The sequence below is a fragment of the Sorex araneus genome, chromosome X (assembly GCF_027595985.1).
Source record: "Sorex araneus isolate mSorAra2 chromosome X, mSorAra2.pri, whole genome shotgun sequence".
Classification (NCBI taxonomy): Eukaryota; Metazoa; Chordata; class Mammalia; order Eulipotyphla; family Soricidae; genus Sorex; species Sorex araneus.
In genome coordinates, this window is record NC_073313.1 from 63,681,555 (window position 1) to 63,709,369 (window position 27,815).

General features: G+C 40.1%; 1 protein-coding gene across 3 annotated transcripts in view; it reads right to left on the reverse strand.

Moving 5' to 3' along the window:
• AFF2 (ALF transcription elongation factor 2) overlaps nt 1-27,815 on the reverse strand; it is a 552,818-nt gene that overhangs the window by 178,062 nt on the left and 346,941 nt on the right. Inside the window, exon 5 of one of the 3 annotated variants that reach the window (XM_055122195.1) lies at nt 4,563-4,649. The exons of the other annotated variants lie outside the window; for them this stretch is intronic. Coding sequence (XP_054978170.1) covers nt 4,563-4,649 — 87 coding nt within the window. The remainder of the gene's footprint in view (nt 1-4,562; nt 4,650-27,815) is intronic. 3 annotated transcript variants of the gene reach the window in all.

Genomic DNA, 27,815 nt, shown 5'->3' on the forward strand with positions numbered 1-27,815 from the left:
GGCAATCCTCCTGGCTCTTGTATCCACTGTCCTCAGGTGTCAGCCTCATGTTATGTTATTCTATACTCCACAAATGAGTGCAGTCCTTCTGAGTTACATAGCTATTGGTTGGTTATTTTTTGTCATACAATGTTCCATCACTGATCCTATAACTAGTGTCAACTTCTCTCCACCAGTATTCCCAGTTTTCTGCTCCTACCTCTTCCTTACCCCCACCCAGGCCCAGTCTATTACCTTGACCTTTAAGTTTGAGTATTAGTATTTCCATTTTGTGACTTTGGTATTGCTGGATCTGTGATTTGGATACTTAGCTCAACCATTCCTTAATCCTGAATCCCCTTGACCACTGCGCCCATTGCTTCTCATCTATCTCTTCTCGCCTTCTCCTTCACAATATTTTTTCCTTCTCCGCCCACATACTCTGGGGTCAAAGCTGATCTAGGGGCCCCTCCCCACTTTAAACCATTTAATTTCCTCATCCAATTACTCTAAATATCACATGTAAGTGATATCAGCCTGTGTTTGTCCTTCTTCTGGCTTATTTAATTTAACTTATCTTCCAGTTCCTTTCACATTGCAGCAAAATGCATGATTTCATCATTCCTTACAGCAGCATAGTATTCCATTGTGTATATATACCACATCTACATAATCCACTGATCTGTTGTTGGACATCTAGATTGATTCCTAATCTTAGCTATTGTGAGGAGTGCTGCAGTGGATAATGGTGTACCTACGTCATTTTGAATAAATATTTTTCTGTCCTGGGAGTAGATACCCAAATGTTGAATTTCCGGGTCAAAGAGTAGCTCAATTTCAAGTCTACTGAGAACCCTCCTTAGTGTTTTCCATAGGGCTTGTACCTGAGCATTCCCAGCAACAGTGGATGAGGCTTCCTTTTTCACACATCCCCCTGCCAACACAGATTGTTCCCATTATTTTTGATATGTCCCATTCTCACTGGTGTGATGTGGTATCTCATTGTTTTCCTGGTTTGGATTTACCTAATAACAAGTGATAGTGAGCTTTTCCCCATGTATATATTGGTTACTTGTTACTCTTCCTCAGAGAAGTCCCTATTCATTTCCTCTCCCTATTTTTGATGGGGTTCTTAGATTTTTTTATTGCTGATCTTTATAAGTATTTTATGTATTCTGGATATCAACAATTTATCTGATGTGTTGACCACTAGTATTTTCTTCCATCCAATTAGCTTTCTTTTAGTTTTAGCCCATGTTTCTTTTGCCTTGCAAAAACTCTTTCATTTTATGTTTCTTTTTATTTTATTATGTTTATTTTTATTTGTTTCTTTTTATTCTGTTACTTTTGCCAGTGGCATAATACTGTTGAAGAGTCCTTTAAGATCTAGGTCTTAGAGCATTTTGCATATTTGTCTCAATGTACTTTATAGATTCAGGTCTGATCTCAAGGTCTTTGATATGCTTTGAATTGACCTTTGTGTGAGGTAGATCCAGATTTAATTTTCACATGTAGTTATGCAGTTTTGCCACACTATTTTTGGATGAGGCTATCTTTACTTCATTTCATGCTCTTATTACCTTTTGTTAAAAATTATCTGACCCTCTTTTCTGAAGACAATATGGACATTCCTCAAAAAATTAAAAATTAAGCCCCCATTTGGCCCAGCAATACCACTTCTGGGAAGTGTATCCTGGGGGCCCGAAACAAATAGCAGAAACACCATATGCATGTCTATGTTCATTATAGCACTATTCACAATAGTCAGAATCTGGAAACAACCTCTGTGCCGAGAACAGATGACTGGATAAAAAAAACTATGATACATTTACACACTGGAATACTACACAGATGTTAGGAAAAATGAAGTCATCAAATTTGATTATAAATGGATGGACATGGAGAGCATCATGCTGAGTGAAATAAGTCATAAGTCAAAAGAAGGACAGATATATAATAACTGCATTCATTTGTGGGATATAAAAAAACATAGTGTGAGACTAATATCCTATACCAGGGAAAATGGGCCAGAAGGGCTGGTCAACAATGGGAAGCTTGACACAAATGTTGGGAGGCAGGAGCGGGGGCAAAGGGCTGTTATGGTAGAGATGGGACACATATGACAATAATTGTTGGAAATGATCACTCTGAACAAGAACTGAGTGTTGAAAATAGGTAAAGGGACATACATGATAAGTGTTCAGTGTATGCATTGCAAAACATTATGCCCAAAAGGAAAGGGACAGGGGGGAGGGAGGAAGAGGGAAAAGTGCCTGCCATAGAAGCGGGTGGGGAAGGAATCTGGGAACATTGGCAGATTGGTAGTATAAAATGTACACTGGTAAAGGGACAGGTGTTGGAACATTATATGACTGAAACCCAGTCACGAACAACTTTGTAACTGTGCATTTCACTGTGATTCAATTAATAAAATAAAACTTTAAAAAATTAGCTGACCCTTATATGTGGTAGGGCTTATCCCTCAATATTCTATTTTGACCCATTGGCCAGAGTATATCCTTATTCCAATACTATGCTGCTTTGATCATTATGACTTTATAGTATAGTTACAAAACAGTTTATGAGATATACCCCCATTTCTTATATTTTCATTATGATTTTGGCTTGTCGGGGTCTTTTATGATTCCATGCAAACTTCATTATGGACTGTTTTAAGGACTCTTCTAAGTCCTTGAAAAATCTTATCTGAATTTGGCTAGGGGTTGGGGTTGCACTAATCTATATGATAGTTTATGTAAGATAGTCAAGATAGTCATTTTGACAATATTGATTCTTCCAATGCAAGGGCATGGAATGTTTTTCCATTTCTAAGGACTTACTCTCTTTATTAAGTGTTTTGATGTTTTCATGGTATAGATATCCAACCTTCTTGTTAAGTTGATTCTAGGTACTTGATTTTCTTGGACACTATTTGTATAGTTTGGATAAATTCTTTGATCTCTTTCTCACTGATCCATTATTTGTATATAAGAATGCAACAAATTTTTTGTACTGACTTTGTAGCTAGACACGTTAGTTCTTTTGGTTTTGTACTGTCTGTTCTTTTGAATTATTCCTAGATATTTCATTTAACTGAAGTCATCTGGCATTTTCATTTTCCTTCTGACATATTTTTCCTAGGTTTGATTCACTCAAATTCCTTAATGTTATTGAACTTATAAAATTTCATTTTTTCAGTTAAGCCCATTCTATTATATATGGATTGTGTTATATATGTATATATACATATAAAATATTGCTTATCCAGTCATCTATTGATCAACACTTGCTGTTTCCATCTCATGGATATTATAAATCCATTTGGATACTAGATTCTGTGTATTGCCTAGAACATAAAAGTACTATATCTTTAAAAAAATTGTTTTTTTATTGTTTGGATAGATAGCTTAGAAGCAGAAATGTTGGATAATATGGTGATCACTTTTTTTTAGATACCTCCATAATGTTTGCAATAGATGCTACACCAATTTACATTCTCAAAAATGTATATGAGTTTCCTTTTCTTCATATTCTTACCAACACTAGTTTTTGTTCTTCTTTTTTTTTTAAATACAGGCCATTGTTACTGGTATGAGGTAGTGAATGGCTATGGTATTTGCATTTCTCAGATAAGTTATGATGAATATTCTCATGGTTTGTTGGCTATCTGTATGTCAGTAGCAAGTTCCTTCAAACTTTCAAATAACACCTAATATCTATCTTTCTCAAATTTTTCAAAAATGCAAGATTAGTTCAAGCTTCCAGACATATTTTATGAGGTTAAGCTTAATCTGATATCAAAAATAGACAAAACACCATAAAAATTAAACTGCAGACCAAATCTCTCAGAAGAATACAGAGATAGATATGCTCAACAAAATCACAGGACATTGAGAAAAAAATCTTCATCTTAAAAAATTAAAATATATTGAATCACCATAAATTGTGAAGTTACAAATTTACTCATTATTTAGTCTTAGGTGTACAATGTTCTAATACTAATTCCTTCACCAGTTTCCATTTCTCTACACCAATGTCCCCAGTTTTCCTCCCACCCAACCTGACAAAAAATTCTTACTGGGAACTGGAAAGGAAAAAGATTATGAAAATATTTTACAATAGAACTGTAGAAGAAAATTTCTGTCAATATGATGTGTTGGCATTTAAAGATGTACCTTCATGTGATCAGGGACTAGAAGGTCAAACAAAGAAATAAAAATCTATCCATTAGAGTGAAGAGCATTTTTTAAATTATGAGCAATCTTGGGTGTTGTTGTTATATCATCTATTTGGTCCTTGTAAACATATGTGTTCACTCTTCTCTCTGATTCATCATGTTTGGGCAGAGGAGCTTGATCACTGGCTATACTCCAGTAGTAAAACAGGCACACAAATATCTGTCTATATAGTCTTTCAAAGACTTACTCAAAATGATTTTTCACTAACAACCTGCAGGAAAAAAGAGATTCTAGATTTTATGGCATAAGAACAATGGGGAGATATTTAGTTTTAAGAATCTGAGGGAAAGAGATGTGTCACTGAACCGAAGAGAAAGAGATAGGGAGGAAGGGATGAAAACTGACCTGTGCTGGGGTGGAAAATGGATTCTGCTCAGAATGTCCAGGACCGTGCATGGCAGTGAGAGGAGTAGACCAGGAAGGGGTCATCTCCTGATGGGTAAAAACAAAGCAACTTTATTTTACGGTACTTAGAAAAGCAAATGGCCTTTTGGCCACTAAACCCAGTAGGACTTAAAAATTCATACTAACTGAATTTGTCTAATTTTTAACGGATCACAAAGTCATTTGGTTCATTTTCTTGCTTCCCATTAGTACTTGAAGACTATGTGCAATATAAAGAACTATCTGACGCGCAATTCTTTTAAATACTTGGTTTGAAAAGAAGTGCTGCTCAAATCTTGTTTAAAACTTAGGACCTCTGGCCAACATAATTTTCTCCAACACACATATACACATTGCTGCTAACAGGCAGTTCACTATCACTTGAGGAATCCTGTGCCATGTGGAGACAATCTTATCAGATGACTTTTTTCTTGATTGTGAACTAAAGGCCTATATCCCACGGGTTTCTTCCCCAGGATCAGAATTTGGAGCTACATAGAATGAAGGATCTCCTCTTTTCACACAACAAGCTTTCAGCGGTGGGAAGACAGCAAGCCAATGGCCTGGCGATGCCTTCCTCTGGGCTGAGGCATTCACTTATTGGCAACCTTCACCGTGTCTTCTAATGTTCGAATTCTGCATTTTCTTAGTATTTGGGGCACTCCTGGGAGGCTGTCCTAATTGGCTGGGACTCCTCTAACCCATTAGAGCCTGTTCATGAGTGACCTGCCAGCTCAGGGCAGGGTAGCACTTGTTATCACCCTTATTATGGTTCCTCTGATGCCCATTTCTCTTGATGAAGTCTTGCAGTTAGTGACAAGAGTAGGCACATGCTGTTGGTTTTTCCATGTAAAGACACGAGAGTGCAGAATAATTCTTTCTTATTCACAGACAAGGTTACTATGGGATCTACAGGATTGTTCCCTCTGTTCTTCCCAGCCACATAGACACTGTAGTCATAAGATCATGTCCTAAATTAGTAAAGAATCCCCACCCCTCACCCTCAGGCTCGCAAGCTTGTAACATGTTATCAGCATGGGTGCCTTTGTTAGTTCTTTAAAACACTTGTTTTTAAAAGAGGTGCTGCACAAATCTTGCTTAAATCAAAGGGCCTGTGGCCAACAGATTTAACTACAAGAGATACGATGATAAATAGCATGCTCATCACCCCAGCAATAAAAAGATGGCAAGTGTGTGAATAGAGCATGCTAGCATATTTTCATTCATCAAACATTTTGGTATACAAATACTAAACATGAGAATATGAAAATCAACATAATTATAGAAGGAAAGAGAAAGAAAGAAGAAAGGAAAGAAAGAAAGAAAGAAAGAAAGAAAGAAAGAAAGAAAGAAAGAAAGAAAGAAAGAAAGAAAGAAAGAAAGAAAGAAAGAAAGAAAGAAAGAAAGAAAGAAAGAAAGAAAGAAAAAGCAAGCATTGGCAGGGGTGGTGGGCATCAAAGTTTATGAAAGACCTGTTTAATGAGTCAGTTACATAATGCTTTCCCCTCAATCTTTATGGGTAACATAATTAGTCATTTCAAAGTTAATATTAATAAGAACTCTCAGGTAGCACTAAAACATGTTTTTCCTCCTTCTATAATTATCCAGTTCAAAAAGAGTCTTTGATGTATGAAAAGCTGTAATGCAAGGAGATACTTCACAGATTCTTTCACCACTGCACCTCTATAGCGAAATTTGTATGATTCAGACAAGCTCTGACACAGATTGGATTTTACTGAGAACTATTTAAAAGGATGCGGTAAGTACATTAAAAATGCATACAAGATTTAGAGGGGATGCTTAACCTACTTAAGAAATAAACTATTTCCAAGTGTTTTTGAGTTGTGCATTTGTATGCATTTGACAATACTTACGGCCAATGCTACTTACAGATGCATCCAGACTGGCCAAAAGTATCTCAAAGTGGAAACTAGTTTAAAGCCAAATTCCATTTCCCCTCTGTCTTTAAAGAACTAAGAAATAAACTGTTCTCTTAAGTTCGATGTTTTCTTCTTATTAAGGCTTTAAAAATTGTCGCGCCATTTAAAGAACATGGAAGAAGATGTAGGCAGAACTCTTTATGTCATTGAAGCTAAAGGCATCTTCAAAGATGTAACACCACTGATCAAGCAATTGGAAGCAAAGACAAACAAATGGACATTCTTCACAAAACTAGAAATCAAGATCCAATTTAACCCAGCAATACCACTTCTGGAATACACCCCAGGGACACAAAAAGTCACAGCAGAAACACCATCCACACTCTGATGTCATTGCAACACTATTCACAATAGCCAGAATCTGGAAACGATCTGAGTGCCCGAGAACAGAAGGTACAAGAAAGAAACGATGGTACATCTAAACAATGGAATACTATGAATCTGTTAGGAAAAAATAAAGCCATGATATTCGCTGATTAAATGGATGGACATGGAGAGTATCATGCTGAGTGAAACGAGAGAGAAAGAAGTAAAGTGCCTGCCACAGAGGCAGGCTGGGTGAGAGTGGGGTGGCAGGAGGAAAAATGGGGACATTGGTGGGGGAGAATGTATACTGGTGAAGGGTTGAATGTTGGAATATTGTATGACTAAAACCCAACCATGAATAACTTTATAATTGTGCATCCCATGTTGATTTAATTTTTTTTGTTCACACCAGGCGATGCACATGTGTTACTCCTGGCTCTGCACTCAGGAATTACTCCTGGCGGTGCTCAGGGGACCATATGGGATGCTGGGGATCGAACACAGGTTGGCCACATACAAGGCAAATGCCCAACCCACTGTGCTATCGCTCCAGCCCCCATGGTAATTCAATTTACAAAAAAGAAAGAATATAGGTGAGATTTAGCCAGACTCCACCCAAGAGCAGTAAGCCTCATCCTAAGGAGTGTCTCTCTTCAGTATTGAGGGAGTCTATCTTGACCAATAAGAGGCTTTTTTTCAAACCTTTACTATTACTGGTGATAGAAGTGTGCCTCTGGGTAGATCTGATAGTGTTTCAGACTCCTGGAAGAAAACTGCTTGGCAAATGCGTATGTTCTCCTCCAGATCTTCTTTATTTACTCAGTACTAGTCCTCAGCAGAATGTGTTTATTTTGTCTTAACAGTGGTGTGTTTTGCCTTGCTGAATCAACCCATCCAAAACTGCATGTATTTCTACATTTTCAATGACAATCGGCTCTCTCTATTTGAAGATGTGAGATTTCAGTGGTCACATGGAATTGACTTGCTGTGACATTGTGACATGGTGACCACTGATATATTTGGTGAAGGTAGTAAGGATGCCGTCCAGTGGAATGCAATTTCTTGAAAGGTTATCTTCAACAAAGGAAGTCTGATCAAGGTTTTTCACTCTCAAATTAAGGAAGACCTGATGAGTTTGAGGGGCTCACAGAAAGAACATGCAGGAATTCATAGCCCTCCTGGGAAGTCAAGCTAATAGAGATTTGCCAGAACCTATTAGTTGTAAGTGAATGCTGCACATTCATCACAAACCCACTCTTTCCTCTACTACAGGAATATTTCCCCTTTGGAGGTTTGACCATCATGGTAATGAACAAAGGGATAAATACTGATGCTCCAAGTGTTTGTATCTGACAAAGGCTGGGCATCATAAGCGATAGAGCATGGAATTTCTAACAGCGGGCAGGGACTTAAGTCAACCTGAAGTCACTAAAGTCAAACCCAGAAAAATCAGAAAAGGTCTAACATCTCACTGGTGATAATTTTCCAACCATATTATCTATACAGCTTTGTTTTTGTTTTTGTTTTGTTTTGTTTAGACCTCTTATTGTCTAGTTCTCCCTCTCGGAGAACCCGGCAAGCTACCAAGAGTATCCTGCCCGCATGGCAGAGCCTAGCAAGCTCCTCGTGGCATATTTGATATGCCAAAAACAGTAGCACTGATGGGTCTCATTCCCCTGACCCTGAAAGAGCCTCCAATGTGGCACCTTTGGGAAGGATGAGTAAAGAGAGGCTGGTAAAATCTCAGGACTAGGATGGAGACATTACTGGCACCGCCCGAGCAGATCGATAAACAATGGGATGACAGTGATATAGTGATTATACAATGTCCTTTGTCAAGGACTAAAATGAGGTTTGTGATTATCCCTGATTTGCTTGACTTAGACACAGAAGCTGAACACAATTTAAGAGACAGTCTGAGTTCTAAACTGATTTTGTGTCAGAAAGAAATTCATTGTCTGAGGCAGTTGGGAAAAAGGCATATAGGGACTTAGGGGAGTGTGTGTCTCTATTATTGCTAATAATATACTTGAGATATGAAAGATTCTCTAATGATATGATTTGGCAGTATATTTCTAGATTTTTTAATCTATATATAGAAATCTATTATAGTTCAGGTAATGGGATTTAAATAGTCTTGACATTTACGGACTTGGTGTAAACAGTTACTCACCTCACCACTGCCAAAACGCCTAAGACCACACCCCTAAGCCCCTGTGTCAGTATGTTTTGGTTATATAACACATCAAATAATAAAGTTCTTAAGTCAAAGTGCTCAAACTGAAAAGATGTTCCTAGCAAAAATTTTAAATGACCGTCGTGACAGATCCAAAGTTTTCCATTGTTTTCCAGACACAGGGAATGGTTTCCCTTGGATACAAAGTGACATGAGCATAATAGGTGTTTGCACGACACCCAAAGCCAGCTGCGTGTCCCTGTTGGAGTGACTTGTTCTCTCTGGGCCTCATATTCTGACTTGTAGTGTTGGGCTTTGGTTCTGATGACCTGTAGGGTTTCTCCCGACTGTCATTGTGAATGTGGATTTTAACCTGCTCTGCTGAGCTCGTAAGCCTGTGACTGGGTCTGGAAATGCATTGCTATCCGTGTGAGGCCTTTGGCAATCAATAAGCGCTGAGCTCATCCTAGGCCAGGGGGCCCTTAAGCACACAATTATCGCTGTGCCATCACTAACGAGAGCCTGCACATACCTGCTTAGCCAGTAGGGAACCTGGGCTCCCTCTAGGGTGCTCAGCACACCTTTCTCCCTGCACCTTTTCTGAAACACCAATAAGGTAAGGACTACAATTTGGGAAGGGTTACAAGGCCCTGAGTTTGAGAAGAATAACAAGTCCTTGAGGGACTGGAGTGATAGCACGGTGGGTAAGGTGTTTGCCTTGCACACAGCCAACCATGGTTTGATTCCCAGCATCCCATATGGTCCCCTAAGCACTTCCAGGAGTAATTCCTGAGTGCAGAGCCAGGTGCCCCCGTGTATCGCCAAAAGGCAAATAAAATAAAGCAAATAAAATAAAATAAGGCCTTAAAATATAAACATGATTGACTAGAAGACTAATCAATCCACACAATCAGGCTGGAATTTTTTTTCCACAGAGAACAGGACTTCTAAGTCATGGTAATTAATTGTCCCGGGCTTCTGATTTCCTTGTGGGAGGGGCTTTCTTCTCTCCTGTCCTCTCTTACCCTCCTCTCCCCTCCCAGCCCCTCCTCTCCTGCCATTCCCTCCCCCCTCCCTCTCCCCCTGCTTTCCCTTTCATTCTTTTTTTTTCTTTCAGGAAGTGTACTCCCAAACAGTATTGTAATTGGAAAGTAAATATATACACTGGGCAGCCTGACAAGCCACCACAGCTTAAGGATGCAGGAATCAGTATTGTCTCTTCTCCAAAATGAATTTAAACCTGAAAAGATTGAATCCACGTGTCCTATTTTCTGAATGAGGTCTGCTCATTAGACAGTCAAATCCTGCCTCGTTAGCTAAAGAGCCCTCCCTCCTCTTCAGCAAAAACACACGCAGGGTTGGGGGGGTATTCGAAACTTCACAGCAAACCTAATTTGTTTGAACAAATGATTTCGAACCTTTGCGTCCAACGGCCCTGACAGTCCTCTGCTGAGCCAGAAGTGAGGGGTGTGTGTGTGTGTGTGTGGTGGGGCTGGTGTGTGCGTGTGCAGTAGAGTTACACATATGGATGCCAGGGAAGAGGAGAAAAGGATCCTTGGGGTCCCTACAAGGGGGCTGCTCGGGTATCTGGCCTCAGCCAAGCGGCAGCCAAATCATCCCTTAGCCCTCAATCTGCTATCAATTGCTAAGTTGCCTGCAGCAAGCTCTGCTCCTTCCTGATAGGAGAGGAAAGCCAGGCAGGGGTATTAGCACAGTTATCTCCAGCGGCAGTAGGGTTGCGAAATAAGAAATGGATGGCAGGCACTGAAGCAGGCCGTGGGGTGCGCCCCCGAAGGGAGCTGTGCAGTCAGCTGTGAGACAAGCACTTGCCGGCCAGGGTCTACACAGGCCACTGCTCCCAGCACTGCATGCTAGAATGCTGCCTCGCTGCCACTCGGCCCCCGCGGAAAGGCGGACCCCTGGCTGCTTGCTCCTGGAAGGCTTCCTCAGGCAGCTCCTGAAACCATGCGGGCAGGAAGATGGAGTTGGAAGTGATCTCAGCCAGGGCCAGGGACCTTAGCTGTGCCATACCCAATGCCCCCCATGCAAGGAGGCAAAAGTGCTCCTGGTCTGTCCTCTGGGTCTTTTCAGGGAATGCATTGTGCTTCCCAGGATGTTTTGTCCTCAAGATGCTCACGTGAAATGCACTGTTCTTTTATTTAATTTTTAAAATTTTATTGAATCACCATGAGATAGTTACAAGCTTTCACATTTGGGTTACAATCTCACAATGATCAAACACCCATCCCTCCACCAGTGCACATTCCCCACCGCCAATATCCCGGGTATACTCCCCCTTTTCCACCCTCCCCTGCCTCCATGGCAGACAATATTCCCCATACTCTCTCTACTTTTGGGCATTATAGCTTGCAACACAGACATGGAGAGGCCATCATGTTTGGTCCATTGTCTACTTTTGGCATGCATCTCCCATCCCAACTGATTCCTCCAGCCATCATTTTCTTAGTGATCCCTTCTCTATTCCATCTGCCTTCTCCCCTCCGCTCATGAAGCAGTCTTCCAGCTATGGGGCAATCCCCCTGGCCCTAGTACCTACTGTCCTTGGGTGTCAGCTTCATGTGATGTTATGAAATGCACTGTTAATTTAGGCTTCCAGGACCACTGGAAGCCGGGCCAGACCACAGACCAGAGAGCTGACAGCACTTGGGTAAATAAGATTCTAGTTGATAGACTAAGAAACTGCCAGAGGACATCCCAATTTCAGTAAGATATTTACCAATAGTCACATATAACTTACAGCTAAGGGTGAGACAGTGTGAGGGATATTCACAAGCATGGACTTTCAATGAAGTCAAGTCAGCTGACATAGATGGCTGAGGAGTGGGGCCAACCTCAAAAGCAACCTCTGGAGGTGTGTCAGAGAGTTCTATCGTATCTATATCCTTCCTTATCAGTTTGAAGAAAAATAATGTGCTGATTGTGTTTGGATTCTTTGATTGACAGAAATATTTCAAAATCAGCACCTCGTTCCGTCACTTAAGGAACACGTAGAATTCAGGCTTATCCAAGCTGACAGCAAACTGAGTGATCCAAATGAAGGAAGACCTTGTAAGACTAGCCTGAAGTCATGATGAATTTTAACAGGGACTGCATGAAAATGGCAATTATGTTCCACAGACCCAGATAAAACTGCAGAATGAGAAAGACCACCCCACTGAACTGTAACCCACGGGTTAAAACTCCAAAGAAATCTGAAGGCTCTGGCAGCCAGTTGAACCAAGGCCAACTCGAGTGCTTATGAAGATCCGTATGATACCCAGAATGCGAAGGGCAATGTTTAATCACATGCTAGCATGTTGTATGAGCAGACACATCAGTGACAGAGTGCCACACTGCATGGTCCCTTTTGTGCAGGAACACGGGAATAGGGCACTCTCGCACAGGGGAAGTTTACTGGAACTGCCGGAGCTTAGAAAGCTCAGTATAAATATATATTCACTTTCAAAGATGAGGGGAAGTTTACAGAAAAGGAAGAAAGAGGGGAGACCCGAAAGGTGCACATTGGAAGGGCTCTGACATGGAAGAGATTTGTGACCTACTTTATGCGTAAAGAGGTTAGAATTAACCCAATGGATGGCAGTTATCAGGGGACCAATTTCGGCAACAATTCCACTTGTGGGAGCTTTCTCACTATGGGCCCCCAGGTTATAAGGCAGTGAGTAGCTCATCTGCAAGGGTCCACCTGAAAAAGAATTTCTAGAAAGTCAGGAACAAAGAATCATTTGATTATACTTTCCATCTCAGAGAAGTTCATACTCTAAGGGAAAAGATGCAAAAATGGAATCCAGAACATTGTTTCATTTCGTTTTGCATGACAGATAAACATGGCAGATCGAATTGGCTAAGGAAATTCATCATTCTCCTGGAGATGCCTTGCTGAGTTGAGGGAGAGAGCACAGTGTGGAGGGCAGGAGGGAGCTGTAGCTCACAGGAAGACAACAAAATAATTCAGTAGACTGTTTGCAGGGCTCTTAGAAAGTCCAACATCGGTGGAACCACAGACTTTTCTGGGGCCCTATCCCTAAACTTTCCTGCCAAGGTTCTCTAGTAGTCAAAATTCCAGTCAATTCAATGGACTGAGTGTTCCATTTGGAATGTTAAGACAGTCTTCAGAGATTGCATTTCTGATTTCTCTGCAAGTGTAGTAGGGAAGAAGTGCACAATTAAATATTACAGGATACCTAACTTCCCAGTGATAGGATAAAACAAAATCATTCCGCCACAAAAAGTCTAATTCTTTTAAAACTTTCAAATGCCCCCCCCCCCCGCAAAGTCGAACCTGCTGAAAAGGAAGCATTTGATAATTTGAAACTCCAAACAATAATAGTGAGTTTTTTGTTGATATATTGAACGTAATCAAAGTAAAGTGAAATTTATCAGCTACACAGGCGGGGTGGGAGGCTGGAGGGCTGGGGGGTGGGGAGGAGGTATACCGTGATTCTTGGTGGTGGAATATGTACACTGGTGAAGCGATGGGTGTTCAAGCATTGTATAACTGAGACCTAAACCTGCAAGCTTTGTAACTTTCCACATGGTGATTCAATAATAATAAAAAAAAACCTTTCAAATGCTAAGTTATGATTCACTGGCATACTAGAAAACCCTACCACTGTTTCTTCAAATAAATAATTGACAGATTTATTCTAAATTCTTTAGTACTGGCAGTCTTTTCAGGGAATCTGGAAAAGTTCTCCATCAGCTCCAGGACTGCACATGAAAAAAAGTCCAGCTCACACTGGCTGCCTTCATCCTGGCAGCCTGCAAACTGGAATTTGATCAAGAAGCCTAATTCTAAGTTGCAGTGGAGGGAGCTCAGAGAGCAGAACCCTGCAGCCCTGCTGGGGTTCATTCAGTCACTCAAGCCATCTTCTTCAAATTGCCAGGTACGCTCCATTCTGTTTCATCCACTAATATTCTGGGGAAATGTATAGCCTCACTAATGCAGCATCTATGGTAACAGTTACTCTACAAAGTCCACAAAGAAATTTCCCCAATGGTCGCAACGGGGCATATAGAGTGCCAGATTCACATCCTAGACTGAATTCATCCAAACCCATCTTGTTCTCAACACATTTCCACAAGCAGCAACCTGAGGCTACAGCCCACCTAACTAATGAGGTCTGACTGCCGGCAGGTGGCCGCCTTGTAAGTTTCAATCCTTACCAAGACATTTGTCTCAATTAGTGAACCAATGAGAATAGAAATCTAGTCCCCCCACTAGGGAGTGTTGTTCCGTTGAAATTGCTTTCACTCCTAAAGGCAAAATTAGCCTAAAGTTCTGGCTCTGGAAATGTGAAAACTGGCCACCGAGAAACTGCTTTGCAAAGAGCAGAAGCATAAAAGAAAACTTAGGCCCAGGGCTTCTTAGGGGCCTATTCAAGCATCAGAATAGCCTGAGCTTTCTTGATGGGCAGCTCTTACAGTTTTAACCCCTTTGAATTTGTTCTCTTTATTTGTAAACTCATTCTGACCTCTATTGTTCTTTTCTAAAGAGATTTCTAATTTCATTGTTGAGTTTCTGGTTCTTCTCTTTCAAGCGAGTTGACATCAACTATGCCCCAGTACATCTTTAAAATGCGGTGGTTTGAGAGAACTGTCATTCCTAACGCTTTTCAAAAATTAGTTTATCTTTGTAAGAAACTCTGCCAACATTTTTCTGAGAGCTATTTTCCAGGATGAATGGCATGCCAGGGGTTAATTGCATGAGCTCTTTCCTTATATTTCATTTCCCATTCTTCCTTTTCTAGATTTGTTAAACCCATTTGAGAAAACATACTTCCATTGGTTTCTCCCCCAGCACCATGTTTAATGATCTGCAGTTAATTTCATTCATTCAAAAAACATTTGAGTGTCTCCTCTCTGCGAGGCATCCAAATTCCATGTGGCTGGACCAGGTCCAAGCTCAGGCTGCAGCTGCACTGTAGGTAGCCAGAGTATTCATAACTGGGATGAGCGCAAGGAAATGACAATTATTGGTTGTAATTCAAAAGTGAAAGTCAAATAAACCTGTCAGTTTTCTTTTTAAGAGCACCATACGATTTATTATCATGTACCACATAGTACTAAAGGGATTCGTTGCTATCACATCACTAGATGCAAGTACACTGCAGTCATTTAGAAAGCCAGTTTATGCTCTAAGTGAAAGGCACTAGAGAATGACAACTCTGGGCAGAGAGAGGCAGAAGGATACACTTCGTGCAATCCCAGTTTAAGCCTTTTCAAAGAATTACACAAGGCGTTAGTATTCCATTTCTAAGGGCTGCTGTAGCTTTTCAAACATGATAGCTTTCTTGTAGTTTACACTTATCACATTATGAAAAATGGTAATGAGGAATTCATAACAACTGCTTTTATAAGGAACAAAGACTCAATTGCTGAGCAAAAAAGAAGTAATATCTGTTTTCATGGAAAGAGGCCTCCAGTGAACAACTTGGCCATCGTTTTGCTCTTTCATTATTTCTGAGCTCAGTAAAAATACGGCACCAGGCCACTAATACAGCTGAAACTCCAGCCAATACGATTTGCATGGAATTGTTTTCCCTCTTCAACAGCTATTTCGATCTTAGACTCACAGAGTCACATGCCAGCTAGATGAAAAAGAGTTGGTTTGTCCCATTCACATGAAATTGACTAACAAATTGATCACACAAAGTGTGGGCCTAACTAGACAATACCAGGCTCTCCTTCCACCAGCCAACACATGCCCACAATAGAAAGAAAAATAACTCTACAGAGCAATCCAAATCTTTGCAGTAACCTAAATTTAACAACATGCAAAACTATGACTACGGCCCAGTGGAAGCAGATTCACAATATCCCCTTCAAATATTCCAAAAGTCCCTAATAAGTGGGTATCCCGAATGCCTGAAGAAACACCCATCTCTCTGTGATTACTTCAAACAATGAAAATTAAATACGTTCTTCATTCCATATGAACAGTGGCAAAGAAACAGAAAAATGACAGCTGCATTTCTTCTCTAAAGGTGTGTCTGACTAATGGAGAAAGAAGACATTCTAAATTCAACATGAGCACAATAGAGGCCAGGAAATGTGATGCTTAAAACCTTGACCCACAGCCGTGCAACAAAACGCTGTGCCCAAATCAGGAAGGTTTTTTTTTCCCCTTGGTAAAATTAGCCACTTGCTAAACAGTGTAGGAAGAGTTACGATTGACCTGATACCTCTTTGGAAATCCTGATATCGTGCTAGTAGATATCAAGCATTTGTTAAATAGAAATACAAACTGATTCTAAAAGCACATTTATTTAGCAGCCTTGTCAGTGTGTTTTAAATGCAATGTTAATGGTCACTCTTGGAGTCTATTATCAGTCTCTTTTATTGGGAGATTACGATTGGCAGCTTTAAACACCCCCAGCTGAAATGAACTCTAAAAGTGTTTGCTCCCCATGAAGAATAGATGTCTTCCAACTTAGCTGCCCCTCTCCAAGCTTCCCTAATAACCCTGTGGGAATCCATTGCCTATGGATGTCTCTAAATCCTCTTTAAACCTATATCTATTTTCAGGCTATACCATCTCTTGGGGTAACCAGATCGATACTTTTATTCCCTGCCATAAATTTACTAAAGCACCAAAGAGAAGACTCAAAGAGCATAATGTCAAACCCACTGCTAGAAAGGTACTAGTGAGTGAATGTCACACACGGCTCGAGGGAAATAAATAGCACATGGAATAGTGTCCCTCACAGATTTGTCTCTCAGACTTGGGCTTCAGGCTGTGGTATGTAGTCAATTCATGTATCTAGTCTGAAAGCCAATTGTCAATCTTTAGTCTGATACAAGTCTCAAGCCATAGTTTCTTCCTAGGACATCAACAGGCTGCCCCTCCACTCCTCAGCTCTTGCACATTGAGTTTTGCCTTCACTTGCTTTGAAAAAGAAAAGAAATGTAAAATTTGTCCTAAAAAATTCCAGTCAGGGATTTGCAAGCTACCCATGGAGACTGTTATACAGCTGACAGAAATCAACGTGGCGGGGTCTCTGGGCTAATTAAACAAATGTGACAATTTGAAAAGCAGCTTATGAACCATAGAGTGGTCACAAATGAAAAAGAAAGAATGATGAGCTGTGTTAAAGACATGAAAGGGGTTTATGTGCTTAATTATTCAAAAACCAGTCATAGGTGCAGTTTAAACTTTGGTCTCAACCAGATTGGGAATCTGTGAAAACTTGAAACATGACTTTTTCAAAGTCAGTCTTTGAAAAAATTTGAAGTTACGAAACAACTATAATGGGAGTCACAATATCATGGTACTTTAATAAAATTCAAATATGAAAAAGAGTCACAATAAAGTCCAATAGTTCATCCAGTCAAGAATCCAAAAGAGTATTTTTTGTGTTCTCACCTCACAGTCCAATGCTGTGTCTAAAGAAAGTATCAATCACAGTCAAAACCTCATGCAGGCAACTTGTGGTATATAAGGACCTCTGCACATGTGGTGGGCTTAGCATTCTGGACCTTGGTCATCATCATAAGTTTCTGTAAGGAGGGCTTCTTTAAAAGGACACATGGTAGAATACCACTTTTCCTTGAATAATACAGGTTTGAACTCTGCAAGTCCACCTCTACTGGATTTTCTTTTCCATCCCCAAGTTTTATGTTCATAGAATTGTCCAACTGTGGATGTCATTTGGCTGAGTTTCCAGATGTGGAAGCCTTGGGTAGTGAAGCTGTACATGATAAACTCTGCTTGGATACATGACTGGAGGGGGGGCAATATTCTAAAGCCCCACATTGTTCAAGAGTCAACTCCATACAGCAGGACTCAAGCCTTCTCTATGTGAACCAGTTGTACACTTTCTGTCAGTTAGACAAATCATATATTAGTAGTTTTAAGAGGTACTTTACATTTGTTTTGAAGCCACTCTTCTATGCTACATTCTCAGTCACTGTCATCTATGAGTCATACAAACTGACTGAAAATCAAACTAGTTAGTCTGATTCTAAGGAGAGACCTAGGTTTAGTAAAGAGCCTTGTCAATGGAGTACAAGTCAATGAATGATTTTTTCTAGTATCTGGAACATTTTAAAATTAATAATCCTGATCTGGGGGCCCTATAATAGTGTCAAATCAAATCATAGAAAAGCATGTTTCCCCTCAAAATAAAGGGGGACTTAATTTTTCTGGAGATAAATTAGAATATGACATATATGGGGGGTGGATGGAGAGACAGTACAGCAGACAGGACAATTGCATTGCACACAGCTGACATAGACTTGATCTCCGGCATTCCATATCGTCTCCTGAGCCCTTCCAAGGTGGTCCCGAGTACAGAGCCAAGACTAGGCCCTGAACACTGCCATGTGTGGCCAAAGCACCAAAAAGAAAAAAACAATTCACATATATAGTCTAGTTGCACTGTATTGTACTGCACTGCTGTCCCATTGTTCATCGTTTTGCTTGAGCGGGCACCAGTAACGTCTCCATTGTGAGACTTGTTACTGTCTTTGGCATATCAAATATACCACTGGTAGCTTTCCAGGCTCTGCCATGAGGGCAGGATACTCTTGGTAGCTTGTAAGGCTCTCTGAGAGAGACAGAGGAACCGAATCTGGGTCGGGCACATGCAAGGCAAACGCACTACCCGCTGTGCTATTGCTCCAGTCCTTAGTCCAGTTACTTAATAATAAAGGAGCCAATATCACAAAATGGAGAAAGGGATGTCTCTTCAATATAAGGTAGTGGGAAAATTTGATAACCACATGCAAAATTATAAAGCTGGACTATTGTTTTCCAACATGCAAAAAGTTATCTCAAAATATGTTAAAGATTTAGATGGTGGAGCCAAAATCATAAATGAATTAAGGAAACTTAGGTAAAACCATCCATAACATTGGATTCTGGGATGTATTTGAGGGTTCAAAAACAAACAGCAAGTAAAATAAAGGCAAAACAAACAATAGGATATTATCAAATTAAACATTTCTGCACAGTGAAGAAAATTAATTACTAAAACAAAAAGATACCTTACTGAATGGGAGAAAATATTTTTACAACTTATATCTGACAGAATGCTTCTATCAAAGATAAATAGAGAATCCACAAATACAATGAGAAAACAAACAACTCAATCAAAACTAAGAAAGAGGGAGTACAGTTACCCAAACATAAACTTTCTCAAAGAAAACATGCATGTGTCAAACGGGCATATGAGGGGCTGGAGCGATAGCACAGCGGGTAGGGCGTTTGCCTTGCACGCGGCCGACCCGGGTTCTAATCCCAGCATCCCATATGGTCCCCTGAGCACCGCCAGGGGTAATTCCTGAGTGAAGAGCCAGGAGTAACCCCTGTGCATTGCTGGGTGTGACCCAAAAACCAAAAAAAAAAAAAACGGGCATATGAAAAAATGCCCATCACTACAGATTTTAAATGTCAATCAAAACAAAGCTGAAATATCACCTCATACCTGTCCGAATGGCCTACAGCAAAGATCAGACCTACAAGTTCTGGTGAGGATGAGGTGAAAGTGATCCTTATTGACCGTTAGTAACATGATAAACTTGGTAAAGAACAGGAATGGACACATCCAAAGGAAATTTATGGACTCAGACCACAAGAGCTGCAGTTATCAAAGAAGCAGGAGAGTACTGAACATAAGAGACCAGTGGAATATGAGGGATGGATATGGGTACTTTGGTGGTAGATTCAGTGATAACATTCTTTGAAGAGGTTTGAAATTGGACCCCCAAAACACAGGTTTTGAAGGTCCCAAACTAATGTTAAAAAGAAAAAAGAGAGAGCGGTGAAGAGAGAGAGAGTGGGAGAGAGAGAGGAGAGGCTGCGGTGGGAGTGGTCTCAAGGGGTAGAAAGGAAACTAGGGACACTGGTACTGGGAAATTACACTGGTGGAGAGATGGGTGTTGGAACATTGTATGACCAAAATGCGATCATAAACAATTTTGTCATGCTCTCACCGTGGTTCAATAGAAAAATAAAAACAAACAAAAAACAAAAGAAACTGAAAAAAACCTATCTCTGGAGCTCTAGGATTCTCTATCATTCCAAGTATTGCTTGTGGTTCCTTCTTCAATGATGTACCTTACATGAATAACTAGAGAGATGGAAGATCTGTGGAGAATAGGAAGGGGAAAGTGAAAAATGGGGGAATGAAGGGAATGGATGAATTTGAGTCCCGTAGGAGGCTTTTAGCATGCCTCTTTACAGGAAAGGGCCCTTCCAGAGTCCCATGGACCTTGCTTCCTGAGAGTCTGGGTATAAAGGTATCATTACTCCCATTGAACAGAAGACAATGAGCTGGTTTGAGACCTGTACTTGGTGTCCTCTCCCCACCAGGTCACGTATGTATGATTTAAATGCCATGGCTGTCCTTCCTATTGTGGCAATACTCATTCATTTGATGTATTTCTACACACTTAGCCTGGTTTGGGTCCTTTATTTTACAGTAAGGACAGTGCTCAGAGCTAGAGTTGCATTTGCCCAATATATTCTCCATAGACATCAGGATAGAAATAATTTATTCAGAAATGCATTATTCAGATGTATCCAAAACATGGTCAGAGGTACAGAGTCCCAAAGGTACAAACATATTTGGCTTTCTTAAATAAGACTCAGAATGATGACCTAGAGCTGATCTTAAGAGATTACCTAGGGGCAGTTCTTTTCACTAGAACTTTCTGCAGTGATGGTATGCTTATATTTTGTACTGTCTGATGAGAGCCACTGGCCAGAGGTAGCTAGTCCTAAGCATTTCAAATGTGCTTAATGGATTGAGGAATGAACTTTGATTGAAATGTAGTTAATTTAAATTTGAACAGCCAGGCACATGTGGCTATGTTACTCTATTGGGGCCTCAATTTTACAGATTTAAAACCTTTTAGTTAACTAATAAATTTTGGATTAAAAGGTTGCTGCTATAGGATCCTTTCTTTTCTTTTCTTTTATTGAAACACCATGAGATAGTTGCAAGCTTTCAAGTTTGGATTGCAATAGCACAGTGATCAAACGCCCATCCCTCCACCAGTGCACATTCTCCACCACCAATATCCCCAGATACCTCCCTTTTCCCACTCTCCCCCTGCCTCCATGGAAGACAATATTCCCCATACTCTCTCTCTGGGAAGGAATGGGAGTGAAGATAGATGGTCGGCAACCACACCATCTCCGCTTCACTGATGAAAATGTTCTAATAACGCCAAACATTAGCCAAGTGGCACAAATGCTGGCCGACTTTGACCGCAAGTGTGGAAAGGTCGGACTGCAGCTCAATCTCAGCAAAATGATATTTATGAAAAACGAACCAGTCCCTGACGTTCCATTTGCTCTCAATGGAACAAACATCTCCGAATGCAGGACCTATGTGTACCTGGGTCTAGAACTCAACATGAGGAATGACTTGGTGCCAGAAATGAGCAGGAGGAAGAAAGCAGCGTAGAATGCCTTCAAGAACATTGAAGAAGTGGTTAAGAGGACAAAGAACCTCTGGCGCTGGGCACATCTTTTCAACTCCACTGTTCTTCCTGCACTAATATACACCTTATAGACCTGGGCCCTACGAAAACAAGATGAGAATGCTATCCAGGCATCCCAAAGAGGAATCGAAAGATCCATACTTGAAATATCATGTTTCATTCAAGTGAGAGAAAGAATCCAGAGTTCTGACTTCCGTCGATGATCGAGAATCAGGGAAGCTGTCTCGTTTGTCAAGGCGTCAAAAATCAGATGTACTGGACATGTAATGCTATTCAGAGATGACCCCTGGAGTAGAGCTGTTACCAACTGGATTCCACAGGATGTCAAAAGACCTCGTGGCTGCCCACCAACGAGATGGTCAGACTTCTTGTCAAAACCCTGAACGAATGGTTTGAGGTGCTCCGTGTCCTAGAGCGAGCAAATACCACTGGGCTACACTAGCACCTAACAGGGACAAATGGAGACATTACTGGTGCCCGCTTGAGCAAATGGAAGATCAACGGGATGACAAGTGATACAAGTGATTCTCTCTACTTTTGGACATCATGGCTTGCAACACAGACACTGAGAGGCCATCATGTGTGGCCCATTATCTACTTTCGGCACACATCTCCCATCCCGACTGATTCCTCCAGCCACCCTAATTCTGTCAACCCGTGGTGGAGCCTCCAAACAGACCCTCCTGTACTTTCATACTGTGAGCGTGGGTTGCCAACTCCTTGTGTTTAAGTGCAAGAAGGAGGCTGCAAACTAGTTTGAGGGTGGACAAGCTTCTCAGATTTCCTCCAATGTTAACAAATCCTGAGTCACTGAAATAAAACTTGAGACCTGTGTAGTCAGGATGCTTTGTTCCCCTTTAGTTTCAGATTATCTTGGATGTTTATTCTATGATTCAGCAATTTCTAATTAACATGCTGCCAGGGGAGAATGGAATGAGTCTGTTTGTATTAGTGTTTATCTCAGGAAGCGTGTCTGACTTGGTGGGGAATGCTTTGTTTGGACACAACCTTTATCGTGTGGCTGAGTCTTTAATGGAAGCAACACACAGGTTTACCACCCACAAAAAGTCTTAGAATGCTCACTCAGGATCAAGACCACATCTCGTGGAAGCTTCTTGCCTATTACCACAATGATAATAAGCACAGTTAAGAGTACCAAATCAACCACTTGCATATTATTCAAGAGATCCAAATCATTTCTCCTCTCTCCAATTAGAATAGCATATGGGGTCCTGGATTTGCCTTTATTCAATGCCTTGTTTAAAGTGATCATGCTAACATTATTTTACTTTGAGGAGCAATATTATAAATTAGCTAGAGCAAGGATATTAAATAATGATTAGAAATGGAAAAAAGCAACACAAAAAGCAGTGCTAAATGTATTATTTGGAGATGAAATAGAATTAATAAAAATATCATAATGCCTGATATTTGTGTAGCTATTCTGCTCACTAACCACTATTAGCTTGCTTGTTAAATTAGAATATCCTTATAGAAAATATAGTCATTATTTTACCTTGGGTGTAAATAACACTATGAGATCATTTTCTCTAATATTCTGCTAAAAAATATCTTTCAACAAATACGTTTCATCTACTCCATGAATTTGTTTCTACACCTACCCCGAATGCGCTTGGGAGGGAGAGCACTTCCGGAATTGAGAATACAGAGAGATGACTTTGACACAGATCTGCATCAAAGGACCTCACATTACTCAATGAGAAGAACTTCCTAATGCATAAAAGTGACAAGCTTGAGTGTACAGCACTCAGGAGACCTAGAAGAAGGAGATAGAGAAAAATTTTGTTTGGACAGAATTTGGGTTTCAGAGACAAAGTGATTTCCATGTTGGCATTTACGTGGTGGGAACAGGACCTGGCCAGCAGGCTGGAGTGGACAGGATTCTGGGCCCAGAGAGAAGAAAACACAAAGAAGGGCAGAGGATGACACATGTGAGGAAGGGAAATGAAGCCAGTATTGGGTGGAGTAAAGGGTATGTAGTGGTTTTTGTTTCTTTGTTTGGGAGGATGGGTTGTTTTTGTTTGTTTGTTGTACCCTGAAGTGCTCAGAGCTTCCTTCTGACTCTGTGCTCATGGATCACTTCTGCTGGACCTCCAAGGACACGACATGGTGCTGGGCATCAAACCCAGGGTGGCCGCATGTACACCTTACCTGCTGGAGTCTCTCTCCGGCCCCTATAGGCACACAGCTTGGGAAGTTGCAAGGAATGAGGTTGGCACAAGTGAGGCATAAAGGATGGGCCTTGATGGCCCCAATAAGAATTTTCCAGTCTAACTGTAGGAGCTGGAAAACACGGTAACTTCACTTGAACACCTTAACTGGCAGAAACCTCACAACCTCCCTACGGTCTATAGGCTATGAGTCAGAAAAGAGAAAAGAGATAGGATCTACTATGTATTATTGTTCCAAGCATTGTTCTATCCATGCATCATTGCCTCCATCCTCTGTTAATTCCCCAATTTTATAAAGGAGCTCTGTAATGGATAGTTATTCAAGAACACTGAGAAGGTTCCCATTGCTACCCCGAAACTCACCCTTATGGGGGTGGATGAGATTATTAGAGGCCGCCTGTGCTCGGTTAGCACTTGAACACCTCTCCCACAAAATCAGGCCCTTGGGTCCTCACTGCTTCATACCTCATTGAGCTCAGTTTTCTGCTAGTTAGCCTATTTCTTCAGCCAATTTCGATTTTAAATCTACCAACTGTCCCATTTCTTCTTTGCTAGATGCATTTTAGCAGCATTCCTCCTACACATGTTTTGTGAATGCATTTTACATTTTAGAAACTGAGAAAATTTGGGGACCTGAGAGATAGTAGAATATTAAGGAACTTGCCTTAAACATAGTCAACCCAGGTTCGATCCTTGGCATTCCTTATGGTCCCCTGGGAACAAAAAGGAGTAATCCCTGAGCACAGAGCCAGGAGTAAGCCCTGAGCACTTTTGGATGTGGCCCAAAATTTTGACAAAATTTATAAAAGAAAACCTTCACCCATAATCTTGTCACTATAGCACCATAATAAATCATTTCAGAGAATGTCCTTTAGTTTACATTTTCCATAACTTTACAAAGTAAGCCCATAGAATGTTATAGTCTGGTTATTTCACTTAGCAGTATATCATTGCTTTTCATTAATTTGCTGCGGCATCTACAAGCCATATTTTAATAGATATTTTTCTCAGTGTGAAAATCAGAGATTTATTGACTCTTTCCATCTTGTTAGAAATAGAGTAATTATTTGTTGCACTTAAATAATGCCACAAAAAACTCTGTTGAATTGATTTTCCCCAATTTTTAGTGCTGACTGTCTAAAGTGGAATTATAGATAATGACTGTTTTTGAAAAAAACATGATGAACACCTAATATGATAGCCTCTAGTTGCAAAGTGCAACAATCAAACCTAAGAACAAACCTATCCACATGAAAAATGTTCTATATTGCTAATCATCAGGGAGATGCAAATAAAAAAACGACCAATGAGATATCCTCTCATACCACAGAGACTGGCACACATCAAAAAGAACAAGAACAGTCAGTGCTGGGGCAGATGTGGGGAGAAAGGGATTCTCTTTCATTGTTGGTGGGAATGCCAACTGGTGCAGTCTTTCTGGAAAACAATGTGGGCCTTCCTTAAAAAGCTAGAAATTGAGCTTCTATATGACCCTGCAATACCACTTCTGGGAATATATACTGAGGGTCCAAAAAAGCTCAGTAGAAATGGCATCTGCACCTCTATGATCATTGCAGCACTGTTCACAAAAGCCAGAAACTGGAAACAACCTCAGTGCCCAAGAACATACTACTGGTAAAGAAACTTTTGTATATCTACACAATGGAACACAATGCAGCTGTTAGGAAAGATGAAGTCATGAAATTTGCTTCTAAGTGGATGGTCATGGAGAGTATCATGCTAAGTAAAACAAGTCAGAAAGAGAGGGACAGGCATAGAATGCTACACTCAATTGTGGAATATAAAATAACATAATATGAGACTGATACCCAAGGACAGTAGACACAAGGGCAGGAATGCTGCTCCATGGTTTGAAGCCTGACTCATTAGCTGGGGGAGAAGGCAGCTAGAATATAGAAGGGATCACTAAGTCAATGATGGTTGAAGGGCTCATTCGGGATGGGAGATGTGTGCTGAAGGTAGATAAAAAAACAAATATGATAGCCTCTCAGTATCTATATTGCAAACTGTAATGCCCAAAAGCAGAGAGAGAGTATAGGGGAAATTATCAGCCATAGAGGCAGGTGTAAGGGTGAGATGGGGAGGGTATTGGGGACATTGGTGGTGGAAAATGTGCACTGGTGGAGGTATGTGTATTTGATCATTGTATGACTGAAACTCAAACATGAAAGCTTTGTAACTGTATCTCACAGTAATTCAATAAAAAAATTAAAAAACAAGCCTATCATGGTGGCAGGCTGGGGCGTGGGGGTAAAAGGTGAATCTGACGACACTGGTGGGTAGAAGTTAACATTGGTGGTGATATTGTTGCTAGACCATTGTTTTTCTAAATCTGAACGATTGGTCACATTGTAAATTTGGTGCTATATTGAAATAAAATAAAATAAAATATGAAAACAGAGTTACCAAATAAAATAAATGGGAGGCATGCCGAGTTCATGAGTTGATGAACTCAGCAAGATAAATTAATCAATTCAACTCAAATTGAATTGCTGATATAATGTAATAGTAATATTCAAGCAAGGTTCATTGTAAATATATACATGATGTGTAAATTTAGGTGATAATGGTGAAAGGTCAAAGATATGGACCAACAGAACAGACTACAGAGTCAGGAGATGGACCCATATAATAAGGCCAATCTCCTTTTTTAAGCAAAAATTTTAAGTCAGCTCAACAGAAAACGATACTGTTTTCAACAAAGAATAATACTGTAAAGCAACAAGCTAAATAAAGCTGAACCTGTACCTCATACTACATAACAAACTTAACGTTAATAAAAGAAATAAATTCCTAAATTTAAAATAACAGTTATAAAAATCTTAGAAAAAAATTCATGGGAGACAATTTTTATAGCCTTGGACTAGACAGCGATTATTAGACTTAATGCTCAAATTAAAATATGTAAAAGGAAAAAGTAACAATTGAACCTCAATAAATTAAGAGCTTTCAAAAATTACTGTCGTAGTTAATATAATAACTACAATAGCATTAATGTTTATGCTCTTCATATATGGTTATTGCACCCCACTACCTTAAAACTGCCCCAAATCATCCTTCTGTGACTTCTAGTCCACATCTTCAATTCCCCATGACCTCCCACGCCCCCTACTGAGCTTGGTAATGACAGTCTTATAAACTGGGGTCGAGATCATAAAGAACTACTCAAGATCATAAACATCATATCATAAAGAACTATTGCTTGTAAAAGGACACCATCAAGATAAGACACCAGAGAAAATATTTGACACAATTAAGAGAAAATATTTGCCAATCATATATCTCACCAAGGACAAATCCACAATAAAGTAGCAAACTAAATTTTTAAATGAAGAAAGAATTTGAGTAGACAGTTAATCAGAGAAGATACAAAACTTCAAAAGATTTGGGATTGGGGATGCAGCTCAATGGCAGCAATTTTGCCTTGCAGGCATTAGACCGTGGGTTTGATCCCTGGCACCACACCAAAAAATCAAAACAAAGATTTTCAACAGCACTAGCTATTTGGGAAGTACAATTACAAAGGTCAATATTGTATCACTCAATAGCTATCATAAAGGCTCAAAGGAAATATTGTAACAGCATCAAAGTCTGGCAAGGATGCTGAAAAGCTGATCCCTATGCTGCTGAGTGAATGCAAAGAAGTACAGACTCTTCAAGTAATTCAGAACCCTTAAAAATAAAATTAAACATGGAACTGAAGAGCTCGTACATAAGTTAAGACACTTGTTTTACATACAGCCACCTCTGTTCAATCCTCAGTACTACATAGAGCACAAAATCAGGAATAGCTCCTGAGCATCACTGGGTGTGGTCCAAGAACAAAAGGAAAAAAATATTCAATAAAGTTAAACATATATCTGGCCCAGTAATTCCTCTCTGATATACTAAAATGATGTTTAAATATACATCCACAAAACAATCTATACATGTTTGCTGATAATAACATTCCTCATAAGCAACAAAGCCTAGAAACCACCCAAGTGTCCTTCTGTGGGCAAATGCATAACAAGCTGTGGTGTATCCATGTAATTAAATGCTACTCAGGAAGAAAAAGAAATGAACTATTGATACATCCAAGAACTTGAGTGAATTTTAAAGCAATATGCTG